This window comes from Eubalaena glacialis, chromosome 13, assembly GCF_028564815.1.
Source record: "Eubalaena glacialis isolate mEubGla1 chromosome 13, mEubGla1.1.hap2.+ XY, whole genome shotgun sequence".
Lineage (NCBI taxonomy): Eukaryota > Metazoa > Chordata > Mammalia > Artiodactyla > Balaenidae > Eubalaena > Eubalaena glacialis.
This window is the reverse complement of record NC_083728.1, coordinates 12948959-12966850: the sequence shown is the minus strand read 5'-3', so window position 1 is coordinate 12966850 and position 17892 is coordinate 12948959. Positions and strand designations below refer to the sequence as shown.

At 50.6% G+C, this 17892-nt stretch overlaps 1 protein-coding gene across 2 annotated transcripts in view; it reads right to left on the bottom strand.

Annotated features, from left to right (window-relative positions):
- PREX1 (phosphatidylinositol-3,4,5-trisphosphate dependent Rac exchange factor 1) overlaps positions 1–9653 on the bottom strand; it is a 192537-nt gene extending 182884 nt beyond the window's left edge. For both annotated transcript variants that reach the window (XM_061210224.1, XM_061210225.1), the window contains exon 1: positions 9340–9653. In XM_061210224.1, the coding sequence (XP_061066207.1) occupies positions 9340–9552 (213 nt within the window). In that variant the 5' untranslated portion in view covers positions 9553–9653. The remainder of the gene's footprint in view (positions 1–9339) is intronic.
- Between the last annotated feature and the right edge of the window lie 8239 nt (positions 9654–17892).

Genomic DNA, 17892 nt, shown 5'->3' with positions numbered 1-17892 from the left:
CTGTCCTTGTACAAAAAATAGGGAAATACTAAGAATGTAAAACATAACAATTTTAATGAAAGAACGACCACCATTGACTGGAGCCTGGCCATGTCCCAGACACTAAGCAAAGTGTCCCAACCCATTTACAGATGAGGAAACTGAGGCCCAGAGAGGGGAAGCTCCTTGCCTAGGGCCACACAACCACTGAGAGGCAGAGACACAATTCAGACCCAGACAGTCTGGGCCAGACCCTGGGCCCCAAAAGTCCACACAAAAATATTTAGCAGTTATATAAATCAAGATAATCACATTATTTAAAAAATATATAAACATGTATACAGAGGAGAGGCTATTTTTCCCTTCATTCAACAAATATTTAATGAGGACCTACTATGTGCTAGGCATTGTTCTTGGTGCTGGAGAGAGACAGTAAATTAAAAACCACCCAGAGAAAAGGAGACAGGAAGTGGTGAGTGGGGGTGGAGTACAATTTCGAATTAGAAGTGGGGGGGTGGTCAGAAAAGACCTCATGGAGACCATGACGTTTGAGCAGAGGCCTGAAGGAGTGAGCCACAGGGATACTGGAGGAAGAGCATTCCAGAAAGAACAAGTGAGAAGACCTTGAGGCAGGAGCATGCCAGGTGCATCTGAGAAAGGGCCAATGTGGCTGGAGGGAAGTGAGGGAGGGACTGAGACCAACAGGAGATTCTGGAATTAGATGGCGGTGATGATTGCACAACTTGTGAATACACCCCAAACCACAGAATTGTACGCTTTAGGGGGTAAAATTTACCGTGTGTGAATCACATCTCAATTAAAGAAAAAAAACTGTATGAGAAAAAAAGATGACTAGGAGAGGGATGGGAGAAGTGACAGGGGCAGATCATGCAGGACCTTCCAGGCCACTCTAAGGACGTGGCTTTTACTCTGAGGGCGGTGGCAGCCACAGGAGGGCTTTGAGCAGCACAGCAGCATGACCTAACTTAAGTGCTAACTAGACTCCTCGGGCTGTGTATGGTGAACAGACCGTGGGAGGCAAGGGTGAGAGCAGAGGAGGCGACGGCCAGTTCCAGATGGTGTGTCCCTGGGCAAGTTACCCTGTGTGCCTCAGTTTTCCTCATCTGTGAAGTGGGTCTGAAAAAGACATTTCCCCCAAGGGCAGAGGTGAGAGCTGACACCAGGTAAAGTGCTGTTATGACGGCTGTGAGTGGAGGGTGGAGTCCAAGGTGCCACCTAACAGTTTTTAATCATACAAATCAGTTTCTTGAACAGAAAACAAGGGGTGCCCCCTCCCTCCCGGGAAGCAGAAAGCCATCTCACCCCCCAGGGGCTCCTCAGCCCACTAAGACTCAAACCCAAACTGCTCACCATGTATGTGAGGCCCATGCCACCAGGCCCCCGCTGCCCATGCCAACCTCACCTCCCCTCCAGTCACCCTGGCCTCTTGCTATTCCTCAAACAAGCCAAACATGGTCCTGCCTCAGGGCCTTGGCACATGCCATTCCCTCTACCTGGAACACACTTCTCTCGACTCTTTCCACAGCTGGTTCCTTCTCTGCCACAGGACTCAGCTCAGATGCCACCTCTTCAGAGAGGCCTCCCTTGACCACCCCATCTCAAAAGATGCCACCGTCCCTGTCACCAACATATCCCCATTTTATTTCCTCCTTGGTGCACCCACTCTCAAACTGTGTGGACTTGAGCAAGTCACTCAACCTGTCTAGGCCTTAGTTTCCCCACCTGCAAAATAGGTATAATGATGGTCTCTACTTCAGAGGGTTGTTGCAAGGAGATAATTCACATAGTACCTGGCACACAGCAGGGCCTCAGTGGATTAGTTTATCATTGTTACACCTCTTGTCACTTTCCCAAGTGACCTCTTTTTGAACTGTCCGAAGATTCTATGAGGGCAAGAACCTTGTCCATCTTGTACTGGCCACATGCCAACACCTAGCCCAGTGTCTGGCACTTAGTAGGTGCTTAACGTCCGTTTATTGAGTGAACAAGTGAATTTGTTAATGAAAGCACTGACTGCCCCCGCCCCGCTCTGACCCTGGCCTCACCCCTCCTGGGAGTAGCCCCTTGCAGAAGCCACCCACCCTCCCCAGCGAGGGGAGGAAAGACCTCAGATCTCCGTGGCAACTGGTCACCTGCCTCTACCAACCTTCAGTGGCCCTAGTCCCGCCAGCCTGAAATAGCCTCACCTCCCCTGGCCCAGAAACAAGGGATCGGCTGTCAGCTCCACCCTGGGGAAGGAACCAGGCGGGTAAACACAGATTGTGTGTCTGACCACAAGACAAAAGAGGGGCGGGCAGGCAGATCCTCTTCTGGTCCTCCAGGAGCCGAGAAAATAAAAATAAACCTAAAAATCCACACTCGGCTGGGAGGCTGGAGGGCTTCCCTCCTTCCTCAGGGCTTCCTTCTGTGGCAAGTACTTCAGGGAGGCTGACCCTCCCTCAGCACTCAGCTGTGCCAGGTGCATGGATGACTACACTCAATCCTTGCAGCCACCCTAGGAGGGCTACGACCATCTTACAGATGGGGAAACCAGGGCTCATAGAGGCCAAAGGACTTGTCCAAGGTCACAGGGCTGGGTTTCAAACCCAGGCCATTTGTCTCTGGAGTCTGTGCTCTTAACCATGAACCCAAGACACACTGCGGAGTGAAAAGAACAAAACGTACCATGCCATTTATGTAAACACATACACATTTACACATACACATCAATGCTATCCATGGCTATGTAGGCCTGTAAATGCCCTAAAATGTTCTGAAAGCAGAGCTGGTGGTCAAAGGAGGTTTTAGCCAGCGATTCCCAGACCGGGGCTATTTTGTCCCCAGGGGACATGTGGCAATGTTTAGAGACATTTCTGATTGTCCCAACTGGGGGAAGGGGATGCTACTGGGATCTAGTGGGTAGAAGCCAAGGCTGCTATTAAACATCCTGCAATGACAGGACAACCCCACAACAAAGAATAATCCCGCCCAGTATGTCAATAGTGCCGAAGGTTGGAAGATGGAGGGATTCACCCCAGACCAGGCAGTAGGGCTGGAAATGCCCCCTGTAGAACCTGTTTGAGGATGTTGAATCCAGGCTAAAACACAAATCCCCAGAGAAGGCCCCCAAGCCCTCTCTCCCCAGAACTCTCGGGTTGGAACCCTGACCAGCTGCAGAGTCACCACCCTTCACCAGGGCTCACCTCCCCCTTGGGGCCGCAACTTCTGCAGGGGGGTCCCTCCAGGGGGGGGTCTCAGACCCTCCACCCCCTGGCTTGCTCACAAGTTCTTTGTCTCCTAAATTCTGGGGCAAGAACCAGCTCTGACCTCACCTGGTGCCTGCGAAACAAAGCCAGTGGGACACCGTACTCTGGTTGCCCACCTCTCACTAGGGTTCCAGCCAGAGAACTTGTGTCTATTGGAAAAAAGAAGAGAAATCACAAAAATCTGGGAGGTAAAGTTCTGCAGCAAGGCATGGCTTACTTCAAAGACTCAACTCTTGCAAAAGCTTTAAGAGAGGAGCAGCTGTAAAGCAGAAAGGATGTGGGTTTCTTAATCTGAGGGTGTGGCCCCAAGCCCAACAACTCTTCTGCTCACTGGCCTGATAAAGGGGGATACTCTCTAAGAAAGAGATGCCCCTTGAAGCCTCCAGAAGCCAGGGACACCAACCCCATCCATCTCTTCTTAAAGTGAGAAATGGTCACAAGAGCAAACACCAGAATAATAGTGAATGGGTGTCCAGGATGCTTATTTGAAGAGCGCTCTCATTCCAATGCACGAGTTCTAGCATCCCTGAGTCATCTTTGTCATAAGGACAAGCACCACGTTTGCCCTGTTGACGGCTGCATCTTTGTGGCCTAAAACACTCCCCAGAATATACAGCAGGTGCTCCCTATACACGTACACGCTGAGAAAAACAGTCTAATTTCTTTATGGCTTTACCTGTACGTAGCTCTGTTTGCAATACACAAAAGACGGGCCTCATCTAACTCTTGCTGATGCTTAGGTTTTTATCAGCACAAAATTTTCACTTGCTTCCTGAAAATGTTCAGCCCAATACAAAGTGGCCTGGTCCTGGCCCTCTAGCATCCTGAAGCTCAGATAATTTGGACCTTTTGGCTTAATTCTTGCCCACCTGGGCAGCCCAGAGGCCTCACAAAGACAGTAATTTGGGTCATGAACACAGCACCATGTTGGGGCAGTTAAGGGTAGCGGTAAAGAATGGGGGCTATGCAGCCAGACTACCTGGGTTTGAATCCCAGCTGCGTCAGGCTGTGTGACCTTGGGAAACTGACTTGGCCTCTCTGTGCCTTTGTTCCATTTGTAAAATGGTAAGCACAATAATACCTGGAACTTTTGAGCTGATACACAGAGAATGCTTTATACGGGGCTTACAAACATCTAGCACTACGTAAGTGTTAGCAAAATTATTATTACTATTGCTGTGCATTCATCTAATAATCATGCTGAAAATACAATTCCTTCCATCGGCGATTTGTAAAAAATATACTCTCATACATATGCATAATTTTACGTGGAAAGGGCATTACAAACAGCCTTTCTTAGAACATTTTTTCCTTTTTCATCTTTCTGCTTGCCTTTCTTCACAAGATATACATCTTTCCATCTTTTTCTCCGAACTCCTGTAATGTTATACATACAACGTACATCATATCATGGTTAGTGCTTTTTTCCCCAAGGCGGAACTTCTTAGCATCCTACTTTGCACAACACAAGCTTGTGAAAACCCCCCACATCACTGGTTAGGTCATTCTGTTTCAGTGACCGCGGAATTTAAAACGTACCCCCCCCCGTCCCCACTCCCCAGCACTGCTCCCTAGTGTCAGACTAGGACTACAAAATCTTAAAAAAAAAAAAAAAAATAGTGACAACACAAAACCACAGTTTCTTGTTTTGGCAAGCAGAGCTCCAATGAAAAGAAAAGCTTTCGTCTCCTAACCCCAAAAAGCAGAACCACAGAAAATATTCTGGGAGCTTTCTGCCCACACCCCCTGATCCTCAGGGACCCTGGCCCAGCCAGCTCAGGCAGACCCTCTGGGTGCCTGAGAGTGACAGGTCTCTGTCCTCAGGCAAGGGGAGCCCTTCGGGGGGGGCTGCTGACCACTCACTCCCCACGCAGGAGTCTCTCAGCTCATCCGTCCAGGCTGGATGGCTCACCCATCAGGGGACCCACTGGCACCTACCCCTGACGACAGACCCCCCACCCCCCTTGCAGGCAGAGACCCCAAACCAATCCAACCAAGAGGCAAGTGGGTTCAAGGCTCACCCGGCCTCTCTTTAAGGGGGAAGACTTTGAGCCCCAAAGAGACAACCTCAACTGCCCCCATTGCTGCACATCCTCCAAAAAGCCATCAGAGCATTCTGGGCACCTACTTGTGCCTGGCACAGTGCTAAGAGCGTTAACCTCAGGCTCATTGAGGATTCAACAACACCCCTATGATGCAGCAGGTGCTGTACTATGCCCATTGTACAGATGGGGAAACTGAGGCACAGAATAGGCTGGTGACCTGCCCAGGGCCATCTACAGGCGGTGTGGAGTAAAGCCAGGATTTGAACACCAGCAGCCTGGCTCCAGAGCCCCACATTCAACCCTCACGCCATGAACAGACACAGAGTGCAAAGGAGGAACCCAGCAGCCTGACGTTTCCATTCTTCTAAGTTCTGCCCGTTGTGCGGAAGAGAGAACAGGAGTCACAGAGGGGAAGTAACCAGAGGAAGCAGAGGCAGAGGGTAAGGGTCACAGAGACCTGGGTTCGAATCCCAGGTTTGCCACCCTAATAAGGCAGGTGTCAAGCCCTTTATAAGCCAGAGGTAGTCTGCGAAGTGGCTAGGGACATGAGTTCTGGGGTGGGCAGCTGTCTACATGACCCAGGGCAGCTCACTTAAACTATCTATGCCTCAGTTTCCTCATCTGCCAATGGGGATAAGGACAGCACTTCCTTCATAGGGGTGTTGGAAAGATCAAATGAACTGATAGAAGGGTAAACAATGAATCAGTGTCAGCTCCTACACAGTAATGACTGTCACTGTTATTATCATTATTAACACTGCCCAAGAGTATACACGGTGCACCCAACACAGCCGCGGCTTCTAGATGTTGAGATCCAAGGTTCAGCCAAAACCTGGGGCATTTTCTCCCACAATCTCTATGGGGTCCCCCAAGAGAGATCCAGCATCCATACAAGAGGGCTGTCCTTGCCTTTCCATGACTCTTCAATAAACACACAAAATACAGCACCAAAGTCATCAGTCCCCATCGGAGATAGGGGAGGAGGTGCAATCCAGTTCCTGAAGGAGGTGGGCAATGATGGGGAGATTCTAGAGGAACCAGAGAGCCCCAGGCCCAGAACCAAACAAAACCACTGGTTCCAGAGTGCAGATGGTCAAAAGGAAATTCACTCAGAGTTCCTGTCCTCCTTTTAGTGCTGACTCATATCTCACTTCCTCCAGGCAGCCCTCCCTGACTACTCCTGCTTGCTAGATGCTAGAATCCTATAATCTTAATCATCTGTAATATTTAATTATCATATAACAATTAATGATAATAACTAATATTTAGAAATGCCTTACTACCTGCTAGGCACTGTTCTAAGTGCTTTATATATATTTATATAACTCACTTATCCTCTTAAAAACCCTATAAGATCTATTATCATTCTCCATTTCACAGATGAGGAAAGTGAGGTTCAGAAAGGTCAAGCCACTTGCCTAAGGTCACACAGCCCAAGGACCCGACCCCAAGCAGTCTGGCTCAAGCCCAGCCTCATACTTGGATTTCTGTAAACACCCATTTCGCCACCCTTGACTAGAACCTGGCCCTCCTCGAGAGCAGGAACTTAGAACTGGCTTTTCTGCATTTCGCACAATGCTCAGTCTACCCCAAAGGCTTCATTTCTACTGGCGACAGGACCTTAAAACAAGGGACACAAGGAGGCCAGGGCAACCCTACGAGACCTGCCTCTGCCACATGGAATTAAAAGCAGGGAGGGATTACCCAGCATTCTTCCGAGCGGGAACAAGCCCTTAGTAAGTATAAAGGCTGGGAGGAGAGAGTGGGAAGACAGGAGAGAATCACAGCCTGCAAGCTGCCAGCCTCGCTGCCATGGAAAGCCTTGGTAATTAGCAGTTGGTGAAGCTCTAAGCCCTGGGTTTTCAAAACTGAAAGATCTTGGGTTGTTTAGGGACCGTTTCTGATGGAGCCAAACAAGAGAGGTCTCCTACAGCTCACAAACGAGGTACCACTAGTCAGGTTACACAACCAGGTGTCCCCAAGGCACCAGCTGGGGGACACCCAAAAGGACAAGGCAGAAAGAAAGCCTGGATTCCCCTTCCCTCATTTGACAAGTGGGGAAACTGAGGCCAGGACATGTGCACGAGTGATCCAAGACGTCCAAGTCAGAACCAGCTCATCTCAAAACTGACAGGTCAATGCAAAAAAACCAAAAATAAACTGATGAGCTCAGCAAATTCAAAGTGTCAAGGAGATAATATGGAAGTAGAGGAATCTTTTTTCTCCTGTTTCTTTAATAATAAGGATGGTTGATTCCAATCAATTTCCATCATTCCAGCTTCCTCAGACTCTACACATGGACAATTTAAAACCACAGTTAACCCAAATGCCATCTCTATCTGTTCTGAAAGGCACCACACCATCCAGAGCAAGGACGTGGGAGGAAGACGTATACTTTCTTTCCTATTAATATAAAAATCGGCTTGTCTTTCCTCTTTCCCTTCCAGACTGAGAAGCAGGGAGTGGCTAGAAGGAGAAGTGAGGAGTTCCCTAGAATCTGACGTTGCTCAGAGATACCAGGGCTGTCTACATCTTTAATTCAGAAACTGCCAGCTTCAAACTGAGCAGATTCTTTTCTTTTCTTTTCTTTTCTTTTTTTTTTAAACTGTGAGAGAGGGAGGGATGGGAAAGAAAGGCCAACCCTGCCTCATTCTCACAGGCCTTTCTAGAAGGGTCCTTTAGCCAAATGGTTTTCAATGCCTCTGCACAACTCTCCTCCCCGCCCATCCACCCCTCAACACACACACCTCTTTTCACAGAGAGAAGGGCTCTGTCCTCCTTGAGTTAAAACTCGGACCTCACACAGCCTCAGCTGCACCCCCAAGCCACGGGGGACCCCAGAGGATGCCAGAGTCTCCCTCTTTCCCCCGGAGACTGGGAGCTGTAGAGCCTGGCTCTGGGGTTTCTGAAGGAAACACCATCCGCCCCCCCCCCCCCCCCCACCCAGCCCTTCCTAAACCAGGATTAAAAGACTTCCTAGAGCAGAGAAGGGAGTAAATGAGGTCCCAGCAGGAGGCTTGGAGATTAAAGCCCTCAGAGTCTCCTAATTTCCAGCAAGGCTCACCCCACTCCCACCCCCTAGCCACTTTTCTCACTTCCTAGGAGAGTAGGGAAGTGGCCCCTTCCTCCCTCTCACAGAGAAAAAAAAAAAGAAGAAGAAGAAGAAGAAACAAAAAAAGAAATGCAGCCGAGAATAGGGGTTTGGAGCACTGGCTGGGACTGCCCTGGTTCAAAATCCGGTACCCCCAATTAACCCAATTCTGGGCAAGTTACTCAACCTCTCTGGAGCTAAACTCTCCCATCTAAAAAATGAGGGAAATATTCGTCCCTACTCCATGGGCCACTTGTGAAGATTCAACCTTCTCATGACAAACGTAGGCTCCTGGCACATAATAAGCGCTCAGTTATTTTACAGAATCTGACGCTGTGGTTTTGCAACTTGGAGTTGGGGATGGGGAGGATGGGACTGAACCTCGGAGTCGTGAGTTCGAAACCCACTGTCCCCAAGCTCCAGCAAAAGCGTGTGCGTGGGAAAGAGGGGTCCTACCCCGGGGTTTTGTCGACTCTGTCCCTACTCCGGGCTTTGGGTTTTATCCTACTCTACTGGGCGCTTAGGGACTCTGGGCTCTAGGATTTCTAGGGTCCGTCCTAGATGAGTAGTCTGTGATGCACTAGGTGGCGAAGAAATCCCCGGGGAAAAAAACGCAGAAACCCAAGCTCCCGGCGCCTGGCTCCCAGAGACCCTGCCTCACGGATGTAACTAATTTTAAAACTATTTGAAAGGCGGAGAGGGGGAAAGAAAAAGACAAAAGGGCAGCGTGCCGTGGGGAGAAACGGAGTGAGGGAGACCCCAGGTCGCGACCGGCCAGGGAGGCGACAGCCCAGCTCTGGAGGGGGCCGCCATCCCCACGTCTGAGGCGATTCTCGCGCCGCCCGGGGGCCGTGGCCACAGGTTGTGGGGACCACCCCGCGCCGGAGGCCCCTGCGCTCCGCAGCGGGGCTGGCGGCCGAAGCGGAGGCTGTCCCCGCGCTCCCCGGGCTACACTCACCGACTGCAAGAAGCGCAAGGTGCCCACGTAGTCCCTCTCGGTGCCCAAGATCTCGTTGAGGACGCAAAGGCGGAGGCGCAGCTGGCGCTCCGACTCCCGGGCGGCCGCGCACTGGCCGGAGATGGGCGCAGCGGCGCCGGGTGCCCGGGGGTCCAGGTGGGCACCGTCCCCAGCCCCGTCGCCGCTGGGATCGCTGCCGCCGGGCACCTCCATCCTAGCGCGGCCGCGCGGCACCGGCTCCTTCCCCCGCGCGGAGGTCGCGCCGAGCGGCGACTCAGGCGTCCAGGCACCCCATCCCGGACGGGGCGCGCCGGCGGGCCGGGCTCAGCGGCGGGCCCGGCGCATGGCGCGGCGGGCAAGCAGGCGGGACTGGGGGCGGGCGGCCCGGGCCGAGGGCGGAGGCAGCGTGCGGAGGCTGGACGAGGGGCGGGAGGGGGCCGGCCCTCGGGGCTCCCAGACGGCTGGCCAGGCCGCCGCCTCCCCCCGCCGCCAAGGGAGCGTCTGCCAAGTGCCACGCCGCGCTCGGGCCGCAGAGGCGCTCCGCGCGCGCACTGGGCCCTTTGGAGACGCGCCGCGGCGCTGGGCTGCTACGTCGGAAGCTCGGCTTGGCCTGAGCTGGGCGCCCGGGGCTCTTGGGCGAGAATCTTCCGCGAGGGGCCCCGCGGAGCCCCGAGTGTCCGAAGCAGCGCGCCCGCCGCGGCCAACGCACCAACTCCGCGCCCGGACGCGTGGCGCCCCCTCGTCCGCCGCGGGCTACGCCACTCCCACCCCGACACACGCGGCAACCACCGCGCGCAGCACAAACACGCAGGTCCGGCCGCCGGCTGCCGCCGCTCGGGCTGAGTCAACACCCGGTTGGAAAAGCTGGCAGTGGAGCCGCTCAGGAGCAAGCCCTCCCCACCACGCGCGGCCCCGCCGGCCCCGGGAAGAAAGCGGTGACCCCAGCCCCTGCCTTTGGGACACCCAGGCCTTTGTGTGCCCTCGGGCGCTGCCACGACCTTGGGAAGGAAGACGCACGGCTCTCTCGTTCTCTCTCTTACCCCCTCTTTTCTCTTTCCCCTTCCTTTTTCTTTCCTTCCTTCTTCTCTTTTTCTCTTTCTTTATAACTTCTGTGCCCCCCATGAGATGAGCCTGCCCTTTCCAACCTTTCCCGGAGGAAATTATTATTTGCTCTCCAGTCACTAATCAAGTGGCAGCTGCTCTGCCCGTGCCTCCTTCCATACACCCCCCAGCCCCCATAAGGCCTTTGGAAACCCGGCTTCTAGTCTAGGCTGCTCTGTGTGACCTTGATAATCAGCAAACTGCTAGACAAATGTCTTCACCTGCCGCACTAGACGGTGTGAAGGGAAGATCCCTCTGGGGCCTGTTCAGGTTAAAATCCCAGCTCCCGCACTTGCTAGTTTCCTCCGGTGACCTTGCCCTGGTATCCTTACCTCAAGAGCCTCAGTGTTATCATTACAGTGGGAATAATCATGGTACCTAGCTAATGGGGTCCTACAGGGTTATGTGTTAATCCATAGGGGTTCTTGGAACAGTGCCCAGCACCTAGAAATTTCTCTATAAATGTTTATTATTAATTAATATTGCATGTATGAACAGCCCTCTTAGCCCAGCCCCACTCTCCATACTGTCTACACAGTTCCTAACCTGCCCCTGTTCAAGGGCCAGAGATTGTGTCTCTGCATTGGATTTACCGATTCATGTAATATCCCCCTGTAGACTGTAATCATCCTTTAGGCTGTTCCGAACACCCAGGATTATTCTCCCAATGGCCTCTGGGTAAATACTGCAAGTGCATAAGGACACAAGGAGAGAGTGGGGTGTCTTCTGCCCTCTCAGAGCTCTGTTTCTTTGTGATCTTGGACAAGATGACATTTGACCTGGGCCTTGGGTGACTGAAGTTCCCCTGCACAGGTAGTCAAGCGTGTGAGGTAGATGAACCTGCCAGGTTTGGGTAGTGGAATCAATTGTGTCCGAAAGGTGATTGGCTCCCGAGGTTCTCGGAAAGAGGGCTCTGGAGTAACTCTGCTCTGTGACCTTCAACTGGTCACAGCAACTCTCTGACCCTCAGCTGCCTTGTCCTTAAATTAATCCTATCTACCACAAGGGGAGAGCATAGTGGGAGCATCCTGGCTGTGGAATGAAACGGGCTTGCATTTGTTTCCCAGTTCCAAATCTAACTGGCTGGGGTGACCTTGGTCAAAACACTTCACCTCTCTGAGCCTGTTGCCTGTTCTGTAAAATGGGAATCTTTGTAAGAGAAAAATGTATGTAAAGCAGTGTTTCTCAACCTCAGAATATTGACATTTGGGGCCAGATAATTCTTATTTGTGAGGGACCATCCTGTGCATTGTAGGACATTTAGAGGCATACTGTACCCACTAGATGCCAGTAGCACTCCCTCCCCAGATGTGACAACCAAAAGTGTCTCCAGACATTGCCAAACATCCCCAGAGGGACAGAATCACCCCCAGTTGAAAACCACTGATACAAAGTACCTGCCACAGATAGCCAGCACATATTAGGCTTTCAACAAATGTTAGTCCCCTTCCCGGCCGTGACCAAGAAAGATTAGGTTCAACTTCAGAGATATTAGTTACACACACACACACACACACACACACACACACACACACACAGATCCCATGCTTCACCCAAGAATTGACCCGCCCTGCCAAAAAGACCAGCCTAACGTTTCCACGTTTCCGTGCATGGAGCCCACCTCTGGCCCACCCCCGGCCCACCCCATCTTGTCTACATTCTTTTACTCCCTCAGATTCCTCTGGGATATTTCTCCCCCACCATCCCATCCCTAGTGAAAGATAATACGACTTTTAATAAATTACTTAAGCTCTCATTTCATCACTTGAACTGAGGATCGTAACTGTACCAACGTCGTGAGGTGGTTGCGAAGACTCCTGAGTTAGTACATGGGAAGTGCTTAGAGCAGATAGTAAGCGCTCTGGAAGTGAAGGCGTTTATTTAGTCAACTTGTGGACTGAGTGCTGAATCCATTGGGATGCATTTGGCTGCAAGGAGGAGAAAAACAGGCTACTGATGGGTTAAACCATAGGACGTCATTTATTTAACAAGAGGTCCAGAGGAGGTTGGCTCCTCAGGCTGGTTGAGCACTTGGTGACATCATCAAGGATCAAGGCACCTGCAACCCTGCTATCCTCATCGTTGTGGCTTTTCTCCCAAAGTTTGGGGCCTCAGAGACACAAGATGGCTGCTGCACTGGCCACATCACCTGCTAACACAACTCCAAAGCAGGAAAGAAGAGGGTAAAGGGGGCGCTCCTCTGTGCCTCTCTCTTATCAGAGGGAGAAAACTTTCCCCAAAGCCCGCAGCAAGCAGACTCTCCCTTACACTTCACAGGCAGCCTGGGTCACGTGGCCACCTTTAAATACTCCCTGACCAAGAGCAGGTTGTCACCATCAACTTAGAATAGTCCTGCTCCATCTCCTGGGACATGGCTGCCTGAGCAACTTGGGCTTCTGTTGTTAAGAGAGAAGCGTCTGCCACAAGCACCTACTATGTGCCGGGCATTGGGTGAGGTTCTGGGACTGCAGAAGTGAACAAGACTAACACCATTCAGGCCCTCCTGGAGCTGACATCATTCCAGCAGGGGGAGCAGACAGTGATGAATTAAAGACAGCAAGTTCCTTCTGTCATTCATTCAACGAGTGTTAATTGAAGGCCTACTATGCGCCAGGCTGGGATACAGCGGTGACCACAGCAGGTAAGGTTTCTGCCCTCCTGGTGCTTCCAATCCAGAGCAGGAGGAGAAAAACAATAACCAAATCAACAATCAATCAATAAACAAGCAAACAGGGGCTTCCCTGGTGGTGCAGTGGTTAAGAATCCGCCTGCCAACGCAGGGGACACGGGTTCGAGCCCTGGTCCGGGAAGATCCCACATGCCACAGAGCAACTAAGCCTGTGCACCAGAACTACTGAGCCTGCGCTCTAGAGCCTGCGAGCCACAACTACTGAGCCCACGAGCCGCAACTACTGAAGCCTGCGCGCCTAGAGTCCATGCTCCGCAACAAGAGAAGCCACCGCAATGAGAAGCCCGTGCACCGCAACGAAGAGTAGCCCCGCTCGCTGCAACTAGAGAAAGCCTGCGCGCAGCAGCAAGACCCAACGCAGCCAAAAATAAATAAATAAATTTATTAAAAAATAAAATAAAATAAACAAACAAACGAAATCCTTTCAGCTTCTCCAGAGTTGTTTGGTGGCACCTCCAGGCCTCTGCCTCAGGTCACTGCCTACCCAGGTCTCATTACTCAGATAGAGACCTCAGTGCTGGTGTGATCAATGGGGACTCCCTTGGTCCAGGGCTGGCTGCCTCCCGGCTAATCCTGGCACGGAGCAACTCACTGAACCGAACATGACTAAGGAATCAAAAGCTCAGGGAGATTTCCTTTATCTATCCCTGTGTCAGCCTGACCTCTCCTCCCTTCTTCCTCATCACTTCCATCCCTACCCTCCAGGATCTTCAGTGGGGAGCCTTAGATCCCTGTCTCTCTCCAGGGCAGGGCCTAAAATAGGCTATAGCTGGGAAACATTCACCAAAAGAACAGAGAGAAAGGAGGAAAAAAAAAAAAAAAAAGGCTCTCAGTTCAGCAAGAAAAAAAAAAAGCAATGGTAATGATAGGGAAATTCTCTTCTACAGGGACAATTTTAGAGTTTCTGTTACCACGTACTTTGCAAATAGCGGGAAATACCATTTCGTTTCTGTTGCATAAGTTTCACAGTTGTGAGGAAGAAGTTAATGCTGCTTGGAAACATTAGACAGATAGTTCCTTATTCTCTGATGAGACTCTCTCAGATTCTGCAGGCTCAGGATTTGAAGGCGCCCCCTTCCCAAGCTCTGCTTTTTAAAATGATAATAATAATTAAGATAAAGCAAGGGAAAACAAGGGGTGGTTTTTTCCATCCCAAGTTGAACGAGCCAGGTGAGAACTGAGTTATCGGACTGCCCAGGACAGCCAATCATTTCTCAAATGCAAATAAGTTCTCAGTAAGCCAGGCCAGCTGCCCAGAGAGTCTTTTCCCCATTCCAAGCACCAAGAGCAGCTTTCTGAGAAGAGGAGAGAGGCGTCTCCACCCTTGGTATTGGACAGAACAGCTGGACAACCCGACGCAAGGCTGGACATGCAGGCCGGGGTTCATTTCTTCAGACCAAAATACAATTCTCTTCCTGCTACTCTTGGTGGAGCCACCCCGAACTCCCCAAGTCAAAACTTCTCCAAAGAAAGCCTTGCTCTTAGAAGCAGATATCTCCAGAAGGCTCTCGTTCAAGGTCTGATTCGAACATGATAGATATCAGATTAAGTCAGGGCTCCAGAGCTTTGCCAAATCATATTCCCGCCAGAAAGCAATGGAAATATAGCCTGGAGGAAAGAGAGAAGGAAATGCTTAGGACCCTTGGTTTCAATCCTGGCTTGGCCACTGACATGGTACCTTCTTTTTCTCCAGCCTTTGGACATTGTTGTAGCTCTAGAGACCAGCTGCCTGGGTTCAAATCCCAGCCCCACCATTTCCCATTGTGTTACTTTGTGCAAGTGACTTAATCTCTTCCGGCTTTGATGTATCTATCTGTAAAACGGGGCCAATAAGAGTTCCTACCTCACAGGGTCATTGTGTGGATTAAAATACTTAATAGCTCCAAAGTGCTTGGGATGCTGCCTGATATTCAATTGAGTGTTAGCTATTATAATTGGGTGAGGCCATGATGTTTGGAGGTGTGGCAGCCATCTTGACACCATGAGGGAGGACATTGCTGACCAGCTGAAGATGGCAAAAATGACAGATGGAAAGAACCTGGATCTTTGATGTCAGTGAGCTCCTAAATTAACCAACTGTAGAGCCATCCTACCTCTGCATTTCTTGTATTATAAGATAGTAAAATTTCCTTATTGTTTAAGCCAGTTAAGTTTCCTTTATTTGAAACCAAAAGCATCCTAATTGACATGCTTCCCTTCCCCTAGATTTCTCCCCACTTAGATGACCTGAATCTTCTGTTCATAGGATGACCAAACACCCCCGTTTGCATGGGACAGTCCCAGTTTGTACCTGTTGTCCCAGGATAACTATTATTAAAAACATCCCTGTTTGGATGATTATGGTCACCCAATCCTTTGAAATAAGCATTGCCCACTTCCTACTTCTCTCTTAAAATGCAGATGCCCCAGAGAGGACTGCTCTCCACCATATTGCTTTCCCAATGAAGCAAAGATCTAAGATTTGTAACATGAAGCCTGGATTGGGGGTAAAAGTTAAGAAAAAGGTTCAGAAAGAGATTGGTGCATAAAGGGTAAATTCTACAACTTAGTCAAGCCTGGAAATTGACCTGGATGGTGTATCTTGAAATTCTGCAGCGAGGGATGCCAGATGGTTTTAACAGACATACTGGACACACGTTTATATGTCTGGGTTTTTTTTTTTTTTAAGGTTGTTTCCTGGACTGAAAGCTCAAAAATAGGGCTGCCCAGTCCAATTCCAGACACCTGGCAATCCCAGTAGTAACTTTTACTGAAAACTTATGGTTTCCTCTTTAGCCAGCAGAAACACAAACAGCCACACCCTCTCCAATGCCATTTATACTGCAGCCTGCCTTCCAAATTTCCTGGGCAAATTCCATTCTTGGAGCCTTCGTTGAAAGGGAGAAAGTTCTAATACCAACTGTTACCATTTTTTGAGCACTCACTATGTACCAGGCACTATTAAGAAGTGACATCAAATTTTCACAACTGCCCTTTGTGGTAGTTATTATTGTCCCTTTTTTACAGATGAGAAAACTGAGGCTCAGAAAAGAACCTGATCAAGGTGGCTATATTAGTTAGGATAAAGATAGACATTGTGACAAGACCCAAATAGTAATGAATTTTTTAAAATAGACCTTGCTTCTCTCTCATGTTATAGCCCAGGCATAAACAACCCAAGGCAGGTATGGAGGCCTCAAGGTTTCAGGGCCCAGGTTCTTTCCAACTTCCTTAACATGTGGTATCCACTGTGTGCTCCAATATGGCTGCTCTGGCGCCACATTCCAACCAGCAGAAAGAGAAAGGGAGAAGAGAAGGGAAGGCCTGGTTCTTTAAACACCCCCAAGCCGGAAGTTTCACGCATCACTCTCACCCGATTGGCCAGAGCTTTGTCACCCAGGTGTGTCTGACCCTGAATCCATGCCAAGCCACCTCTCTGGTGTTGCCAGAGGACTGTGAGAATCTTGTTTCCCTCATCATAGAAGAATGCCAGGCACACCTAAATATTAATTGAACAAATGAATGAATGAATATCTCAGTACTCGTGTTTGGACTCCAGGCTGGGAGAAAGCTCACTGTGAGTGCCTGACACTGCTCTAGGCACTGAGAATAGCAAACAAAACAGGTCGGAGTCCTCGCCCTCCTGGAGCTGACACTCTAGTGGCAAAAGAGACGGCCAATTAAGACCCTAATACGTCGAACACAAAGTCTGCCAGATCGTGGTGAGGACTATGGAGAAAAACAAAGCGGGAAGAAGGACAGGGAGTGCTGGGCAAGAGCATCCCAGGGGGAGGGGGAAGGGGGACAAAAGTCCTCGCTAAGAAGGTCACATTTTAGCAAAGAACTGGAAGAAAGAGGTGAGGGAGCAGGCACTGCATGTGTTCCAGGCAGAGGGAACAGCAAGTGCAAGGGCTTGGAGGCCGTGGGCCACAACTGCTGAGCCCTCGTGCCACAACTACTGAAGCCTGCGCGCCTAGAGCCGGTGCTCCGCAGCAGGAGAGGCTACCGTGGTGAGAGGTCCGTGCACCGCAGCGAAGAGTAGTCCCCGCTCACTGCAGCTAGAGAAAGCCCGCACGCAGCAACGAAGACCCAACGCAGCCAAAAAAAATTTTTTAATTAAAAAAAAAAAAAAAGAGGGCTTACAAAAAAAAAAAAGCTAGAACCTATAGGTTTGCTGAAGTGCTGGGGGTAAGAGAGATAGAGTTCAACTTGACTCCAAGGTTTTTGGCCTGAGCAACTGAAAGGATGGGCTTGGAATTAACCAGGATGAGGGAGGTGGTGGGAGGGGTGGGTTTGGGGGAGAAGATGGAGAATTTGGTTTTGATCATGGGAGATTGCAAATTCCATAGCCTGGTGGAGATGTCACGTGGGCAGTCAGAGACGCAATCCCAGGGTTCAGGAGGGAGGTCAGCCTGGAAATAAGAATGTAGGCATGGTCAGGACATAAGTAATAGTTAAAAGCCACGGGATTGGGGGAGATCACCCAGGGAGGGCATGTGGATGGAGAAGAGGACAAGGACAACGGCCTGGCCCCCACCAGCATTCAGAGCTGGGGCAGCCAGAACAGATGTTACAGAGAGTCCATTTCCAATTTGTTGAGATTCCCTGACTTTCCTAGGAAGACTGGACATAGTGATGGAGTCTCCCATGACCTCGAGAAATGGCGCAACAGTCAGGTTCCCAGTCTCAGCTCAGTCAATTCCTTCATGGTCCTGAGCCTAGTTTCCTCATCTGTTAAATGGGGACGTTAAGAATCCGGCTCTGCCAGCTCTCCAAGGGAATGT